The 18,775-nt window shown below is 36.4% G+C and overlaps 1 protein-coding gene across 1 annotated transcript in view; it reads right to left on the bottom strand.

Moving 5' to 3' along the window:
* Positions 1-673: 673 nt before the first annotated feature.
* The window catches only part of GUCY1A2 (guanylate cyclase 1 soluble subunit alpha 2), a 190,505-nt gene continuing 172,403 nt past the window's right edge, over positions 674-18,775 (bottom strand). The window contains exon 8 of the mRNA XM_026706919.2: positions 674-3,207. Coding sequence (XP_026562704.1) covers positions 3,000-3,207 — 208 coding nt within the window. The 3' untranslated portion in view covers positions 674-2,999. The remainder of the gene's footprint in view (positions 3,208-18,775) is intronic.

Consider the following 18,775-nt stretch of genomic DNA (forward strand, 5'->3'; position numbering starts at 1 on the left):
GTTGAATTATGCCACACAAGGTGGCTAAGAATCTTGCAGCATCTTTAAGAACTAACAAGATTTATTGTGGCACTGACTTTTGTGGATTAGACATTACTTTGTTGAGTGAAATGTTGTAATTTTCTGGGAGAGATATGTGTGCATTGACAGAGAGAAAAAAAACATAAACACTTTGGCAAAAAGAACATGAAATGTAAATTTATGCAGAACTCAAACAAAAAGTCCTGTTCTTATTTTTGAATATTTTTGAACTCAACAAAAATATTCTAAATCTTATATTGTCCCTTACACATTCTCTTATTTATTTCTGTCAATATTTATTAAGTATAACTTATGTATTCATGCTTATCAAAAGAAATATTACATGCATGTGATAAAATAGGCTGTAGTCCTTAAAAAATGAATGCCGCAACAATTTTATTGGCCTTGTCACTGCACAAAGCTTTGATTTTCTACCATTCTTGAGATCTGAACAGCCATATGTTATCTGTTAGCCATATATTGCTTGATACACTTTCAAGCTTGAATGACCATGTAGTTGATACTTTTATAGAAAAGCATAAAATTATAAAGCATATTTAGCTACCTGATGTAGGATATACAGTAACTATTAGAAATTTTACAAGGAAAACATCTCTCTGAAATATTTTGCATGAAAAATGGATACAAAGTGTCCAAAAGGTCCAAATGAACTTTTATTATTATCAAACTATAGTTCTCAAATGGTTTCAGGGGTATCTGCGGCAACAGTTACTGACTTCAAAATGGCAGGTTCTTTTTTAATGTGTGTTGCATGCTTCAGGTTTCCAATTGTTTGGTTGCACCTACCATTTTGAAGTACTGACCATTACTGTGGACACTCCCGAATGCCAACACTGAAGAAGTTACCTCAAAATATCAGAATTCTCCAAAGTAGTCTGTCATTTTACACTGACAGCCTAAGTGCAAATACTAAACTTATTTAATTTTGAATATATTTTAACAGCCACAGAACAATACTTATAACCAGGGTGGTGAAAATATAATAAAAGAGAGACATGGAACCAAGCTTTCTAAGGCACTGAACATCATTCATAGTTTTTTTTTTCAACTAACATCAACATTTCGAAGTTCCAAAGACTGAATTTTATTATATGGGATGTTTCTAAAATATATCTCATTATGATTAAGTATGAAAGTTATTGTAGATGTATCAGTTTCCCCCAAAAAAACTTTCTAAATCCAACAATATTTATAGCTGTAGATTTTAATCCATGCTAGTAACTAGGTAACAGTAGATTGAGTGAGCCACATAACAAAGGATATGACATACCATAACAATGTGGGAGATGTTCAGGGGGTAAAGTACTAATCACATATTTTAGGTGTGTCTCATTACCTACTAATGAAAAAAAAGTGTTAATTAGAGTTACATTTAGTGTAACAAGCATATCTGAGAAGTCTTCTAATCTGGCTTATTAACAGGATAAATGGTTAAAATTCTACAAGGGTAACAGGATTCCATTTTGGAATAGTCTACTTCCAGTTATTAAACATGATTGGCATGGTCTCAAAAATGCTTTTTCCTTCAAAAGGCAACTGGACTGTTTTTTTCCTTTATCTTCAGGCTTCTGAAAAAGGAAGAAAAAAGGAGACGTTACGCTTCTCATCCAAGAAGCTTCATCCATTCTGATGGGTGTGTGTGTGTGTGTGTGTGTGGATTCAATCCCTGTCATCAGAACTGATGAAGCTTCTTGGATGAGAAGCAAAATATTTTCTTCTTCTTCCTCAAAGAAAACCAGTCCAGTTGCCTTTTGAAGAAAAAAAGCACCTTTGAGACAAGGATGACCTGGATGACAGAATTTCCACAGACATGATCATCATGGCTTTTTCTAATACTATCCCAATATTGGACGTCTACTATTAGCATGAATAATGTGAACATGGGCACGGATGGATAAAACATATGGAAGAAAATGAAAATCGCTAAAATATCATTCTTTGCAGACTGCAATAAAATAGTGTATCATAATCATCCAACTTCAGAAATTGGATACCTATCAAATATAAACAAGCTGGCCAGCTTCATAGTTGCTATAGAATATTGCCCTAAAAGTGAAATGTAGGTTTTAAAAAAAGGGTAAAATCCTTAATACATCATATCTCAAATTAAATTTTTCTTCTGCTAAAAAGGTTATAAATAATCTTTACAGTATCTGTATGAAGTGGTTAAAGAACGGCAATCAACCAGAAATGTTTTCACCCACAGCAATAAATCCCTCAAATGTAGGAATGTATCATAATCTGACCAATCTCTGGTTGAACTTTGGCTTAACACTGTTTACAACTCTTGTATAAATTGTTTAGGTGCACATGATTAAAAGATCAGGAGAATCCTGATTCTATTGTGATAAAAAGAGGATAAGAACAGTAGTAAGGGTTCAACACTTGCATATAACAATGGCCCATTTCAGAAGAAAGCAACACAATCCACAAAGTACTCTATTTTAATGGATGTTACGGTTAGCAACCCCGGCCCCTCTTAACGTTAATATGGCACGATGACCCTCATTATTCCTGGCCATGTTAGTGGATAGGAGTTAGCATCCAATGATAACCAGGCAGCTTACAAGCTACCTTTGATTTATTGGGATATCTCCCAAGCACAGTTGTTTAATTTAGATTCCTTTTCTAAAACAAAACCAAATAAACCCCCCAACATTCTGACATTTATAACCAATAGGATTCTCTGGCAACAGAGAAATATTTTGTTTTAATTTGAATTTTGTAAAAAAAAAAAAGAAAAAGAAAAGAAATCCCTGCTCCCTTGTTTGCCACTTTCCAGTTTGTTTACTGACAACAATCACCCACCTTTAAAAAGAATTATTGCCTGACATTTCACACAGCTTTTACTGCTTTTCTTGGAACAATGCAGTGAAAAAGAAAGAATCTCCTCTCTCTTGTCATGACCCAGTTCTGGGCTTGTGCTTTTTTGATGAGTCTTTGATCTGCAACAGGCTTCATAGGCTTGTTTCCCGAAGGAACATGGTGCCAATGTTGTAGGATATTTTTCTCACTCTGGCAGATGCGACAGAAGACTTTGGCTGCTTCTGACCAGTTCTGACCTCCAGGAAATAACAAATCCCAGGAATTTCCTTTGGAAAGTTGTCTGGAAGCTCTTCACGGGACCGAGGAATGAAGATAAAATTTTCTTCCTTTTTCAGAAGCCTGAAGGTAAGGGAAAAGACAAGAATGGGACAACTTTGAGTAATGGTTATCAAAAGGCAGTGAACTCCTTGCTTACAAAGACAATTAAAGATTGGAGATTCAGCCAGTTGACTGGTCATTGTTTTTGTCTTAAATAAATATAGACACCAAGCCAAGCAGATCAATCTGAAGCCACAATTCTTTGGTTCTTGCACATGTGCAAATAAACTCTGCAGGTAAATGTTACTTTCATGGACTACTCAATCTCCTATCATCAATACGCCAGGGGACAGCAGGGGGAAAAAAAGGAGTTTTCAGGAATACCTTGCAGTTGCCACTCATCTGAAAAGCTCAATAATTGTGTCCCTGTGCTACTGTCACCTGAAAGTAAGAGTATGAGTTCTCATTTATTTATTGAATTTATATGCCATTAATCTCACTGTCTAAGTGACTCTGGGCAGATTACATATAAATATAAAAACAATTAGAATTAACAAGAATTAAACAAAGACTAAAAACCAAGTGTAAGAACAGTATGGAGGTGGACTTTTTCTCTCTTGCACCATCTACCATCCCTACCATAGAGTGCTCCATTGGGACCCAAGCCAACCAGAACAGTCAAGTTTTGAGACCCTTCCAGAAGACCAAGAGACTAAGGTTTCTCCCTGTGTGTGTCTTGCTCCCCTCCTTACCATAGTGTTGACTTTTATGTCAATTTTAGAGTTAATGGTTATTATTTAATTGTTTAACTTGCTCGTTTTATGATTTGTAAGCCATCTAGAGTTCTCCCTAGTAAAGATGGATGGCATAAAACTTGAACAAAATAATAAATTAGCATTACTGAAAATAAATCCAGCAAGTAGTAAATATGAGCACATATTGAGAGAGAAAAAATTACTAAACAAAGTTGACAACATATAAAATTTCATACAAAATTTCATTAGATAGATGGATGGATGGATGGATGGATGGATGGATGGATGGATGGACGGACAGACAGACAGACAAAAAGATGTAAGAAAGAGAGTTTTAAGTCTAGTTCTACAGGAATGTAAAACTCTTTAGAATACATTTCCTTAAGAAATTCATAAAATGGTATGAAAAATAATTATTGTTTTTGTCATACAAACTAGTCCATAACTTCTCAAAGATTAATATCTTTAGATATTTTTTTCTTTGTTAAGCAATATTTCTCTCAAAAACCTCATACATGGCAATCCACCATGCCAAGCATATTCTACTAGGACTAGTTGTTATGTCCATGTCCTTTTTTGTGCTCTATGTAATAATGGCCTTTGAATTTAGAATGGCTATCATTTTCCTCTCACAGATGTTCAGACCTTACTATTAGTTACTGTATACTTGACTGGGTAACACTCCTTTGACTATAACTCCTACTCAGGCAGTCATCCTCAGAAGGAGATTGTTGACTTGCAGTTGTTGTCTGCTATATTATTTTTGTACTGGTTGCAATTCTGTATTAACTGCCCAGGGTCACAGTTTTTGAATTTGAATGGCCATGTGCTTTGATTTGGTTATATAACTACATGCATACAGATTTTGAATTGGTTCCTCAGAGGTATGGCCTTGCATTGTCTTTTCTCAATTTTCATCCCCTTGACCTTCTACATCAGGGGTGTCAAACTCACGTAGTCACATTGTCATAATGTGATGTATCACGACTCCCCCCTTTGCTAAAATGGGGGTGGGCGTGGTCAGTGCGTGATGCATCTGGTCCGCAGGCTGCGAGTTTGACACCCCTGCTCTACATCAATTATTCCAGTTCAAACTTCTATTTGTTCCTATTTTATAGCTTAGTAGCAATTTGAATCTTTCAGGATGCTGCCTTTTGGCTTTTTAAACAATGTTATCTAATAATGAAGAAAACTGATTTAAGACTTTATGTAAATTGTTGGAGGATTGCCAGCACCTGACTTTAAAGGCTGATGTTGGCGTAGCAGATTGAACTTTATGCAAAATTACAATCTTTACAGCAGAGGGAAATGTACATTTCTTGAACTTTTGTTAGAAGATGTACTGGAGATATCACCACATAAATTACAAATGTCTTGAGTCATCTGATTAAAAAAAAAAAAATACCCAAAGGATTAGAATCTTGAATCATATTAAGTAAAAATAGTTGAAAATTTTCAATCGTAGCATGTCGTATCTACTTTTTAACTCTGGAGTTATGTGTTGTTGTTGAGAAATGCACTGATGGTTCTGTGGGTGGAAAATGAAATGATAAATAATGCTAACAATGATTCTATGGTTTATTGAGTTTTAATTATCCATTTGTTTGTTTACACATAAATTGAAATGGATTATTACATAGCTGTTCTCTTGTGCACCATGCATAGAATGGTGCTTTTGAGAGAGTAAACAATGCTCTGTTAAGCTAGCAATTCAACTGATCTGACTGATGCAAAAATGTGTTTTCCATTTGACATTTATTTAAAATTATACCTGCACTTTCATTTAGTAAAAATGCACAAGGCAGCTCAAAAACAAATTTAAAACAATACACATATAATAAAAAAGTTATTATTTTTATTTGCTTGGCTGCAGTGGCAATAAACACATCAATCAAATGTATCTCTCACTAGGTATATTTATAAAGATTCCAACCAAAGGAAGAGACAAACATTGGATTTTCTCTTTTAGTTGTCAAAGAATGCAGGGAGTCCTCGACTTATGACCTCAGCTGAGTCCAACATTGCTTTCAGTCGTAACTACCACTCATTTAATGCTATTGTAAGTTTGAAGGCTCACTGAAAGAATGGTCATTAAATGAGGAGCAGCTGACTTTCAAGTTTTCCTTCACGGATGTCTGATGGATGAGTGCACCCTTGTAGTTAAAGAAACTTGACTGAACTGAGATATGAAGAAGAGTTGTTTTCCTTTGGCATGATCTCTCCTAATCCTCCCTGCACAACTCTACTCGTGGAGACTGTGATATCTCTGCCTTTGGAGGTATTGAAGAAGAATCCAGACGGCCATCTTTTGAGGAAGATCAGTTGGTTTACCTGCATTTTGCAGATAAATGTTTATTCTTTTGGCCCTTCCAATTCTACAGTTTTATGAGTCCACAAGTTTGTAACTTTGACCCTGCCTACACAGTTGGCTTGATGTTTCTCATCTCTTTTCTTTCTCTTTTCCTCATATATTTCAATGCTCCTGTAGATAAAGCTCTTCCCTCAAATCAAACGTCTTCTTTCTTCCTCTCTTCTTCCCATTAATAGTGTTAGTGTTTCAATATTTGACAGGTTCCTACAAAGATGGGGGTGGGGTGGGGGGGTGTCACACTATTTTCCAAAGCACCTAAAGTCAAAGATGACAAACAATGGAAAGAAACTAACCAAGGAGAGCAGCAACTAGAACTAAGGAGACATTTCCTAATGGAGAGAACCAATCAACAACTTGCCTTCAGAAATCGTGGGTGCTCTATCACTGGAGGCTTTGAAAAATAGACCGGACAACCATTTGTCTGAAATGCTATAGGGTCACTTCCTTGAGCAGGGGCTGGACTAGAAGACACCAAAAGTCTCTTCCAACTCTATTATTCTGTATTCTAATACCTGCCTAATTCTCAAGCACCACATTAATATGATTCCCTCTAATTCCTTCCTTGGGTAAAATGAGGATCCACCATAAATTATAGAGATGAAGAGGCCTTATCACTTGTGCTTTGGGAGTGACAGTCAGATTTTAAAAATGTTTAAATGCAGATAATGGTACAAATCCAAAGGGATATACAACACTGTTATTCTAAGGGAATATAATGTGGAAGTCAGTTGTAATTCACACATGCATCTTTTTCTGGATAGCTAACTGCTATAATATGAAGTCCCTTTGGACAATGTAAGTGAGAGATATGAACCATCAGCCATGTCCACCCAGCTGAGAAAGATAAAATCCAAGGTGCTAACCGAAAAAGCAGATGAGCATCACATTTTCAATCTCCCCTGAATACAGGAGGAGAGGAGGAGAAACAGCAGGAAATAAATGAGCCTGAATACATTCCATATCTGCATCATTTAATCTGACATTTTTTAGTTCTTGGTTCAAAAGTTTTGGTCATGAGCTCTGTCAAATTCATATGAACAAAAATGATTGCTAATGACATTAGGCAGTTTGAGGTGATCTATTCAGATGCTGGATGAACAAGGAGGGAGTTCATGAACCATATGGTTTGGGCACTGAGCTGCCTTGGTGTGTGAAGAATACTTTCTCATTGCCTGTTTTGAGATATGATTCAACTGTTGATCAAAGTGAATAAGAAACGTATGCACAAATAGAGAAAGGAAACAAATATTGTCATTTTTTTCCATTCAGTGATTGATTAGTTAGTTTACTTTATTGTCATTGCACTCATACAACAAAATCAAACACCATTTTCAGTGCACATGAAAATAAACACAAACACACATCCTTCACACTGCACACATTGAATTGAAAACCCTGATACCACACCAACACTGCACTATACAGTAGAATTCAAAAGAGCTACTGCCCTGGGATAGAAGCTCTTTTTCAGCCTATTTGTCCTTGTTTTTATTATTCTGTACCATCTGCCAGTTGGTAATCGTTCAAAAAAAGGGTGCCCAGGATGAGATGGATCTTTAAGAATGTTTTGAACTTTCTTAAGGCAGCAGGAACTATAAAACTCTTCCAAAGAGGGGAGAGGGCAACCAATGATCTTCTGGGCAATCATGTTAACCCTCTGGAGCGCTGTCCTATCTGCCATTGTGCAATTGGCAAACCAGAGGTGCTTACTGCAGTAAGTAAGTTAAGATACTCTCTATGGTGCAGCAGTAGAAGGTCACCAGCAGTTTTTCATTCAGTTGTTTTCTGAGAAGTCTCAGGTAGTATGATCTCTGCTGGGCCTTTTGACCAGTGCTGCAATGTAAGCACCCCAGGTCAGGTCCTCTTTTATGATAACATAAAAGAAACTTAAAACTGGCCACTTGCTTCACTTGGTCTCCATTGATAAACAAGGTTTCTTTGTTGAGGGGAATCACAAAGATCCAGCTTTTAATTAACTGTTTTGCTTGCTGACTCTTTTTCACAGAACTGGTGTGTAGTATAAGGAGGGGAGATTCTAAATGAGGAAAATTCAGAGAAAAGATGGAATGCATGTCTAATTTATTAAAACAAATGAAAGCCTTCCTATAGTACAGAAGTTTACCCCATAATAATGATAAGGATTGAAAACACTGCACTAAGTCATAGCATACCTTGTTTCAATTATGCCCAGAGAAATTAATATTTGGTTTGTTGGGAAGAAAGAGAAGATAAATAAACTCATGAGCATTTTAAATATTACTGGTGAGAAAAATAAATCCCAATATTTTCAGCATGCTATTCTATAAGTAATCTGTTTTGTCACTGTTATGTTGGCAAAGCAGTACTTTGTTCAAAATAATACTTCTAAAGTTAGAAACACATAAATGAAAATAGTATTTTTTTTATTAGACTATTGGGTATAGTAGAGGATTTATCTACACATAAAGTCTGTCCACATAATGTCTAGATGGGCCATCTAAACAAGACTAATGTAAACACTGTGCCCAAAATAGAAAGCACATATTGTATTAAGGAAGAGCAACGTGGGATAAATAAGCAAGTATTCACTTGGGAATTAAATATTTTGAAACTAGCAAGCTACTTGGTTCATGGCAAAGTTCAGACCATGATGCTATTTTTGAGAAAATTGAATGGACCATCAGCTTGTTGGCAAAACCATATCTTGTAGCTGTCAAAACTGTATAAAACTTATTGCATCTATGTATAAAGCTATTTTAATCCCTCAGTATATTCTGCACAAGTCATATAACTTCAGATGATGACATACAACTGAATAAAATAGGGCATCTTTTATAAAATATAGTCTTATACTAATCAAATTCATTTTCTCTTTTCTTCAGTTGTGAGAAAAATGGGTCCAATAACAATAAGGTCTTTTTTGTATCTATAGGATGCTGTTTTTGCCTCTCTGACCAAGACAAACAAACAAAAAACAATAATTTTGAGGGGGAGAATCGGAATATTAAAAATTATGACAGAATTAGTGGGAAACTCACTCAGCTAGCTGGGATCAAATCCATATAATATAGAAATATATTCTAAAATGGGAAATATTTTAGATGTTAATTTTTTTAAAAAAAATCTACCATAACTTTAAAATAAATTATGGATGACCATCAGAAAAAAAAGAATGTTTTGCACTAATTATTGCACTTATTTTATCATTATTAATAAATGACTCCAACTTTTATATGACTGTTCTTCCCCATATTTACTATTTAGAAAATAAGTGGGAAATCACTGTAATAATGGAAAAATGTCATCAGATTAAATTTATAATTCAGGTCATTACTAATGCTGAGCACAACTGCAGTTTTAGGGATAACCCCTAAAGTAAAACCTGTCCTTTGTGAAAAAGAACATGTCTTTTCTAGTACTGTGTATTAGCACACTACAATCGGCAGACAGTATCTAGATTGATGCTTGAATGCTAGATCTTCAGGGAATTCCACATCTGTAGATCAGTCTAGGTCCTAGGAAGTTGGAGTTATCCCAGAAAAAACTCCAAGAAAATTACAAATCCATACACAAGTCAGTTTGAATTGTGGGAACTTAATTCAGTGTCATGAAGTACTGTTTTAGAGAGCTGTGGCCAGTTAAAAATAGGACATGGAACAAGTGGGAACAGTTTTGTGTCGTCTTAGTAAACAATAAGAAATTTATTTCTATGCTTGCTATTCTCTTTTCATTATTAAAACAATCCCAAAAAAGAATACAATTATATCAGGGAGACTTTTCCAACATGGTGCCCTCAGGATGATTTAAATTACACTGTGCAAACCTAATGAATCTCCAAATCACCTTGAACTCACCTTGGTCCTCACTAGATTTCTGAAAAAGATTCTACATTAAGTGTGTGGTTATTCATTTATCTATTTAGAACATTTACATGGTTGGCTACCTTAAATGAAACTCTAGGCAGCTCACAACCAAAGAACACAAATAGCATATGAGGATAATTAAATCAAAACAAAAACAAAAACAGATTTATGATACTGGTGTCCGTTGATAATACTAATTTGACTTTATACCTAGAGGTATCTGAGTAGACTGTACCTATGCAGTAAGAAGAAAGAGCTTCCTAACCACATGAGATCTCAACAGGGCCAAATTCTTGCTATCACTTACAATTCTCCTCAAGCTTAAAGGATACGCTTGGCCAGAAACCGGCACTCAGAATCACCTCTATGCATGCATTAAAAACTGCCAGGGTAATAATTTAAGAACTGACCAGTGGCTAAGATGATGTAATGTTAGGAATGAGTTAGCAAGGTTTTTGGGCTGATATCACTTTAAGAGCCTGTAATAAGAAGAGGCCCTGTTGGGATGTATCTCTCCCCCACCGCCTTCCATGCTGTAATTGCTGATTGCTCTTTGTTTGAGGTCTGACTAAAGTACGTGTATGTATATATTTAAAATACAAATCTCTGTATTTGCTCTTGGGTTGTCTCACATAGTCACACTTTGCGCAGTCTATTTACACATACCTATACCTACATACCTACAAATACACATACACAAACATATAGTAAATTAGCAGGATTAAGAGGTCTTTAGTAGGTTTGTAAACAAAGAAGTCTTCCCTAATTTCTCCTACATGGACAAAAAGTGACTTTTCATTACCAGACTTTGATGCAAAACTGCCATTTCTCTCTCTCTAAAAAAAAAAAAAAGTTTACAATGGTTGAATTTAGAATGGTTTGTTATCTACCAAGAACGGCAAATACTCATACTCTCTTTTTGTAGAATTAACTGACCCAAACCTTGCATTATGTTGCAAGCCAAAGCTTTTTATGCACATTATTGTTATGCAGATAATTTCAATCAAAAGTTAGATTTATCTTGGAAGTAATAACGAACTCAACCAGCAAAAGTTATTAGTATAATAATAAACTACCCATTATGATTGCTCATGTATTTTTAAAAGTTTTATCTCTCATTATATTTCTCAGGCAACTGAACAATTCATACACTACTGCCCCTGAATAATGCATAAATGTTGAATATAAAATGCAGTATGATAAAGCAATTACTGGCTGGTTTGTTAAAATATAGATATCATAGCTGGCTGTTAATTGCCTGTACTTGTACAAAAACCTAACTTGATTTCTCTGCTAGACCACATTTATTTGGTTTCCTACAACACTTTTCCTTGGGACTACATTATCTAGCACTTTGTATTGTTTAAGATAGGATATATTTTAAGAGGACAACAAACCTGACATATTTTACAAATGGTTCTTAAGGGCCAGAACATAAGTCTCAATGATTCAGTTGTGATTTTGCTACAGCCTTTCTGGAGCTTAACCTCTGTGACACTGAACAGTTTATCCAAGGTCTGAATATTTACAGGTGCTAAAACAAGACAAGACCAACCAAACAAACTGTGTAAACTTTGACTTAAAGCACTGCACTCCCTAGTTTAAGAATTTTCTTAATTAAATTTAACCTATTAAACTGAGAGGATGCATGCTTAATGACTGTACTGTACTTATGAAATCTACTCTCACAGCATTAAGGATGGTCAATGTGCAATCTGAAGATTGCATGGGACATCACAACATTGATTTTGCAATTAATCACAATGCCCCAGGTCACAATAGATGAAGTGCATCTGATGTGCAAGAGCATTCAAGAACCAGTTTGGTGTGGAGCTTATTAACGGCAGCAGTACAACACAATAGAATATGTGAAATGTGGCTCATGGTATTTACTGACTTTTGCTCAACACTTACTTCCGCTTCAATGGAAAAATATAAATACAAATCAGAAGAACACATATGGATTTACTCAACTCAGGATTTATGCCTGAGAGTCCACTACATTCAGCCCCAAATACGGATGCACTAGGTATTCATTTTTTGTGATAAAAAAGGAATAAAGATTAAAACAAATAAAAACCCTACAACTTTCCTGAACATCAGCAGAAGAAACAGTGGCAAAAAAAGGTTCATCTAAAAAACATCCCACAATAACCAAGTTCTTCACTACCAAAGCAATAACACAGCTGTCCTCAAAAAGAACTGCATAGCAACATTATTCAAAGGAACAAAAAAAAAAAAGGAACCCAGAACTCCAAATAGTAGAAATGGACAACCAAACAGCATCTTACACTGGAATAAATACAAGACTTATTGGAAGATAACCATCACGATGTATAAAATGGAACACTCTACCATGTAAATCAAGTATTTCCAATTGCCCCCAAAATACACAACTTCTTGGCATCACTGTAGCACACCAACCAACAGAATCTCTCCAAAGCTTCTTAAGCAAACTCAAAGATCCCATGATTAAATGTCAATATAAGTAGGGGTAAATAGGACCTGTCTGTATTATTGTATAAGACAAATTCTTGATCCAGAAAATACCCTTGTCTGTCTATATAGTAACAACAATTATCTGAAAAACAACTGTGCTTACAAATTGGCATGCATTTATTTAATCTAAATGATTCCAGGTAGGACAAAAAAAAAATACAAAACCAGTATAAATATGGGATTATTTTCTTGGAATTGCATAATGATATATCATTAAAGAGCATCAGAAGAAGTTGCACCTTTGCCAATTATCCATGGACATTCATGGACCAAGTATATCCAGTAGTGCTGTAGGCCAGTCAATTACCTGGAAAAGTAGTGACACATAATTCTGATTTTGACAAGATCCACAACTAATAGAAGAGAAAAGTGTGTGTGTCAGGTTGAACTGTGCAGTTCTTTGTGCTCTCTGAGTTTAGTTGTTTGCTTGTAGATATTTCCTTATCCAACTAGGTAACAACTTCATGATGAGAAGCGAGCAGGATCTGTTTATATAAGGTAGTTTGCCCTGTCTGTGTTGGTGGGAGTGTAATTTTCCCTTGGTACTTCCTTAAGTGGAGTATCCTTTACTGTTGATTGTTTGTCCGGTGTTAATACTGCTTGGAAAAAATCCAGATTTACATTTTTATTTGACAATTACAATTACTGAGTAAGCACTATATTCATTATTGGATTTGAACAAAATCATTCTTTATGTGAAGAATGACACCAATTGCCAACCTAATACTTTTCAGCACAATCAGTTGCTTTTCTGAAATCACCTGACAGAAGATCAAATCATGCACTTGGACCTGTGGACAGGCTCTTTCACACTATTATCAACTTCACACATTTAGGGTGAAATGTTAACACTGTTCTAAATTAATTGGAAGAAAATCGGAAATAAAGATCTTACAGCCCACAGAAAAACAAAGCTCCTCGAATAAACTGAAGCTCTCCAAACTAGACAACAGAAAAGCTTTCTCTTTTTCCTAATGTCATGGCAATTAAGCATTATGTTCCCCTACATACCACATCCCTCTTCAAACAATCACTGTGGGTACTGAATGGAATAAAGCATTTAATCTATATCAGATTTATTACTTTAATATTTTTCAAATTCTGTGAAAATATAATTAAGATTAAAAAAATCACAGTTGGATGTTTCAATATAATATTGTATTATGGCTTTCCTTTAAAAAGAGGAGAGAAATGAAGAGTGGGCTGTTTATAAAATAATTCTGAATTACACACATATGGTACCTATTTTAGCAAAGAGCTGGCATTTCATAAATGAGTTCTCTACCATATCCAAATTAACTAAGTTCTGCTCCCTTTGTTTTACAATGGACTGCAAATGAAAGGCATTGTTTTCTGTAAAACTAGGCACTTAAATGGTTATTTGATTTAACGGGAACAATCCAAGCCCAGAAACAAGTTCTGCCTGTGGAACAGATTAAACATGGAAAGTGGTGCACCCCTTTCAAAGGTTTTCATTGCTATTAGTGGGACAAATCTGTTCACTTTTCAGAAAAGATGAAGTGAAAATCCCTCATGTGCAGTAAGAGATACGTGCTCCCTGCTTCTCCCTACGGAGTATGAGGTATTTTGATTAGAGCCACTGGCTGCAAACCAATAAGGCGGAATTTTCTAAATAAACAGAGTGCATCATATATAGAGCCCTCGTGGTGCAGTGGTTAGAGTGCTGTACTGCAGGCCACTTCTGCTGACTATTGGCTGTTCAAGTGCCACCAGGCTTCAAGGTTGACACAGCCTTCCATCCTCCCGAGGTGGGTAAAATGAGGACCCAGATTGTTGGGGGCAATAGGCTGACTCTGTAAAACCACTTAGAGAGTGCTGTAAAGCACTATAAAGCGGTATAAGTGCTGTTGCTATTGCTATAATCCAAGGAAACAACCATTTGAAAGCAGACCTGTAACTGCTGATGGTGGTTTTTGTTTTGCTTTGAAATTCATTTGGGGCATACATTTTGTAATGTATAATATATGCTAACTCACTGCTCACTCCAGGAGTTTGATCCTAACCGGCTCAAGGTTGACCCATCCTTCCATCCTTCCAAAGACCAGTAAAACGAGGACCCAGATTATTGGGGGCAATAGGCTAACTCTGTAAACTGCTTAGAGAGGAATGTAAAGCACTATGAAGCAGTATATGTCTAACTTCTATTGCTATAATATACTGAACAAGCAATTTGTGCATTGGATTTAGTATGTTGTTATAATTGGAACAGTATTTTCTGTTTCAGCAAAGGAGAGCGAATTTGTGAGATTCTCATTCCAGGAGGAATTTCAGGAAGGACTACTCTGTTTATACCGGCACACAGGAGCAGTATGTGAGCATGAAGAGTTCGCACTGAGACATAGCCTGCTGATCTTGAAATTTCAACGTTTTGCAGAAGTAACTTTGAATTTATACTAGAGATGGGTCAAGTGACGTTGGACTGGAAGGAGAAACAACTGATTCTTTTCATGCATAGAAGGGTGCTCAAGCAAAGTTCATGCAAAGGGTGGCAACCTTGAGGTTGGAAAATTTTAGATTAAGATGGAGAATAATCAGAACACAGGGGGTTTTAGGGGAAATGTGGAAAAAAAAGAGTATTATGATCCAAATTGTTGCTTCTTTGGGAGAGGATGCCAAATTTAATGCACAAGTTACATTCATTTAGCAACTTTCAAATTTGAACGACAATGACAGGCGTTCTTTACAGAGAAATGGTAATACTGTATTATCTCAGACAATAACAATTTAAATATTTTAAAACACTAAAAATTAAACTATCATTTTAAACTTTAAAGGAACAGAATCAATTTATCGATCTGATTACGTGGAAAGGAGCCTTCTTTGAGTACAGCTCAATTCCTTCGTAATATAGAAAAATGTTTCTCAACTTCAGGAACTTTACGGTGGCTGGTGAATTCTGGGAGATGAAGTCCACACAACGTAAAGTTCCTGAGGTTGAGAAACACTGGAGGAGAATGTGAACTACTCCTTCAGTTGAGTTACAGTCAGTAGTTAGATTTTCACTGATTTCACAAAAACAGCTGCAGAACGGAGTCCAAAGCACAGTTTGTTCAAACATCTAGTTTTTCAGTGTGTCAAAGAGAACAAGCCAGATGGCATATGAGGCAGAAGTAATGGATTTTAGAACAAAACATCTGAGCACAATTTGTTGGGTGCTGGGCTTGCTTGCTTAGTTGTTGACTTGCTTTTCTCAGCCTCGTCCTGATCTATTGCTGGAGTAAGATGGGGAGCTTCAGAAACAGGGGACTGTAGCTTGGTAGCAGAATATACAGTAGCATATATACCTATCACTGAAGATTTGGTCCCTGCCATTCAATCAAAAGATCTTGTGTGGCTTTGCAATAAACAGCACAAATGATTATCTTGATTGTGCAAAATTCACATTCCAAGGTATAAATGAGGTTTTAATTTATGGGGACCTGCTGCAGAGTATCTATTCAGACGACGAGTTTCAGCGTCAAGAATTAAAAATCAGACCAAAACAATCTGACAGAATTGCAGAGGGAAATTGGACCCTGATTTCAAATACCTAATCTCTGAAATTTTAATAACTGTTTGTTACTAGGACGATCGGGACAAAAGAATTTATTTTATGGCAATTGCTTCCCAAATTGCTTTGTATTCCCTTATTCCTGCTTTGCCTCTCTTCATCCATTATCCATCCATCAAAATCGGCTCAACATGCCTGCCCCTGATTGAAGCATACAAACTGGCTCTGTAGTTATCTGATTTTTTTTAATCTATAGTGAATAATCTTCATTTTGAGCAATAGTTTTAATTGCTTTTAAAACTTAAAATCTCTAGCTATTTTATATTCTATTGTATCAGTCCCTGAACATCCTGTGTGAAGACAGTTACATAAGCTTTCATTCACATAGAAGTTTACCCAAACACAAACACAGAGACTCATGAGATTATTAAAAAAAGGAAAGCATACAAACAGGCAAACAATGCTGCAACCACAGGAAGAAAACTACAAAACCCCTTTCTTCAGCAGTAAAGAAATTTTCTAACTACAAAGTGAGTAGTTCATAAAGGCTAACTCCAAAACAGTTAAATTAGTCAGAATGAATCATATGCATAGGACAGGTTCAGAAATCCAGATCACTCTGAACGTGCCTTCGAAAATTATTAAAACATTGGGGACACATCTAACTCAAATGATGTGCCTCTCACAATAATATTTTCCTTAGGGGCTGCTTACATAATTTCTCAATTGTTTCATGCCATATTTTATTGAGTCTAATCTGACAGGGCACAGTCAAAGCACTATTGAAAGAGATGACTATAATGGCCTTGATTGGTATTTTGCAAAAATACTAATAAAGGCAACCTTGGAATAATCAGAGTATCGGAAAGGAAGAAAATTTGAAAGTGCTTGTGATGGATTTTTGTGACCTGTATATTGAATATTTGCTGAGTGGTGTGGTGTCCTAGTGGTGAAGACACACATCTCCCACTTAGAAAGTTGAGAGTTCAATCCTAAGTAGTGGCAGATGTTTCTCTCTTAGGGTGCAAAAAAATAAACATCTGTTACAAACTCTGAGTGGTGTTAGGAAGGGCATCTGGCCAGTAAACACTGAGATCCGTCCAGTTACCCTGACCTTACTCCAAATTAAGGGATTTTCATATGGAATATTTGCTGCTTGGGTCACATCAAAGGAAGATAATTATACTTATAAGTTCTTATGCTAGCAGGGGTGTCAAATAAGCGGCCCATGGGCCAGATGCGTAACACACAGGCCACACCCACTCCAGCTCCACAAAGGGAAAAACATTGCGATATGTCACTTGATGGCAAGGTGACATGGAGAGTTTGACACCCATGCGCTAAAGCAAGGGTCTTCAAACTTGGCAAGTTTAAGATTTGTGGACTTCAACTTCCAGAATTCCTGAGCTAACGAAGACTGAAGGAGAAATTCTGAGAGTTGAAGTCCACAAGTCTTAAAGCTGTCAAGTTTGAAGACCTTTGCGCTAAAACACTCAACTAAAAACATGGGGAAAGTTAAGAAAGCATAACTTCCAATAATTCTTGCTGAATATATAACTTTATATATACTTTAAATGATTATAGACCAGTAGCTCTCACACCCATAATCATGAAGTGTTTTGAGAGACTGGTCTTAAAATACAGGTTTGCCTCCCATCAAACCTTGACCCATACCAGTTTGCTTATCGGAATAACAGATCCACAGAGGATGCTATTGCCATGGCTCTCCATGTTGCACTGGACCATCTGGAGCATAATGAAAGGATGCTTTTTGTTGATTACAGCTCAGCCTTTAATACCATCATTCCGGATATACTGATTAAGAAGTTGCTGGAAATGGGCCTCTCCTCTCACGTCTGCTGTTGGATAAGGGACTTTCTTACTAGCAGCCCCCAAACTGTTTGGATTGGCAGCTATTTTTCCTCCATTCTTGCTCTCAGCACTGGCTCTCCACACCCTTTTGTATTCACTCTACACGTATGACTGCACTCCCTCTTGTCCCACTAACTCTATAATAAAATTTGCAGACGACACCCACACCACTGGTGGGACTCATATCAGGAGGAGACTAGACGGCCTATAAGTCAGAGGTTCTCAGACTGGTCTTGTGGTGCAAGAGTCATAACCTCACCCTGAACATCAAAAAGACTAAAGAATTCATTATAGACTTCAGACGATGCAAAGCAGAGCCTCTCCCACACTATGTATCAATGGAGACTGTGTGGAAAGAGTTCATAGTTTTAAATTTCTAGGAACTCATATTTCCGACAAACTTACTTGGTTGGTCCACACTATGGCCTCTGCAAAGAAGGCCCAACAGCGCCTGCACTTTCTGAGGCTGCTGAAAAAGAGTGGTCTGGGTGAGAAGTTGCTGGTTACTTTTTTACTCTTCTACCATTGAAAGCATTTTGGCATACTGTGTAACGGTGTGGTATGCTGGATTCTCTGTAGTGCATAAGATGATGCTCCAGAGAGTTATAAACACAGCACAAAAAGTAATTGGTTGCTCTCTTTCTTCTTTGGAAGAGATTGCGAAGACCAGACTCCTCTCTAGAGCACTAAAAATCTCCACAGACCGTTCTCATCCTGGTCATTCATACTGTATTTTGAACTGTTACCATCAGGGAGACGTTATAGGTGTCTTAAAATGAGGACTAATAGACTGAGAATC

Source organism: Pseudonaja textilis, chromosome 7 (genome assembly GCF_049901715.1).
Source record: "Pseudonaja textilis isolate UNSWEBS1 chromosome 7, rPseTex1.2, whole genome shotgun sequence".
NCBI lineage: Eukaryota > Metazoa > Chordata > Lepidosauria > Squamata > Elapidae > Pseudonaja > Pseudonaja textilis.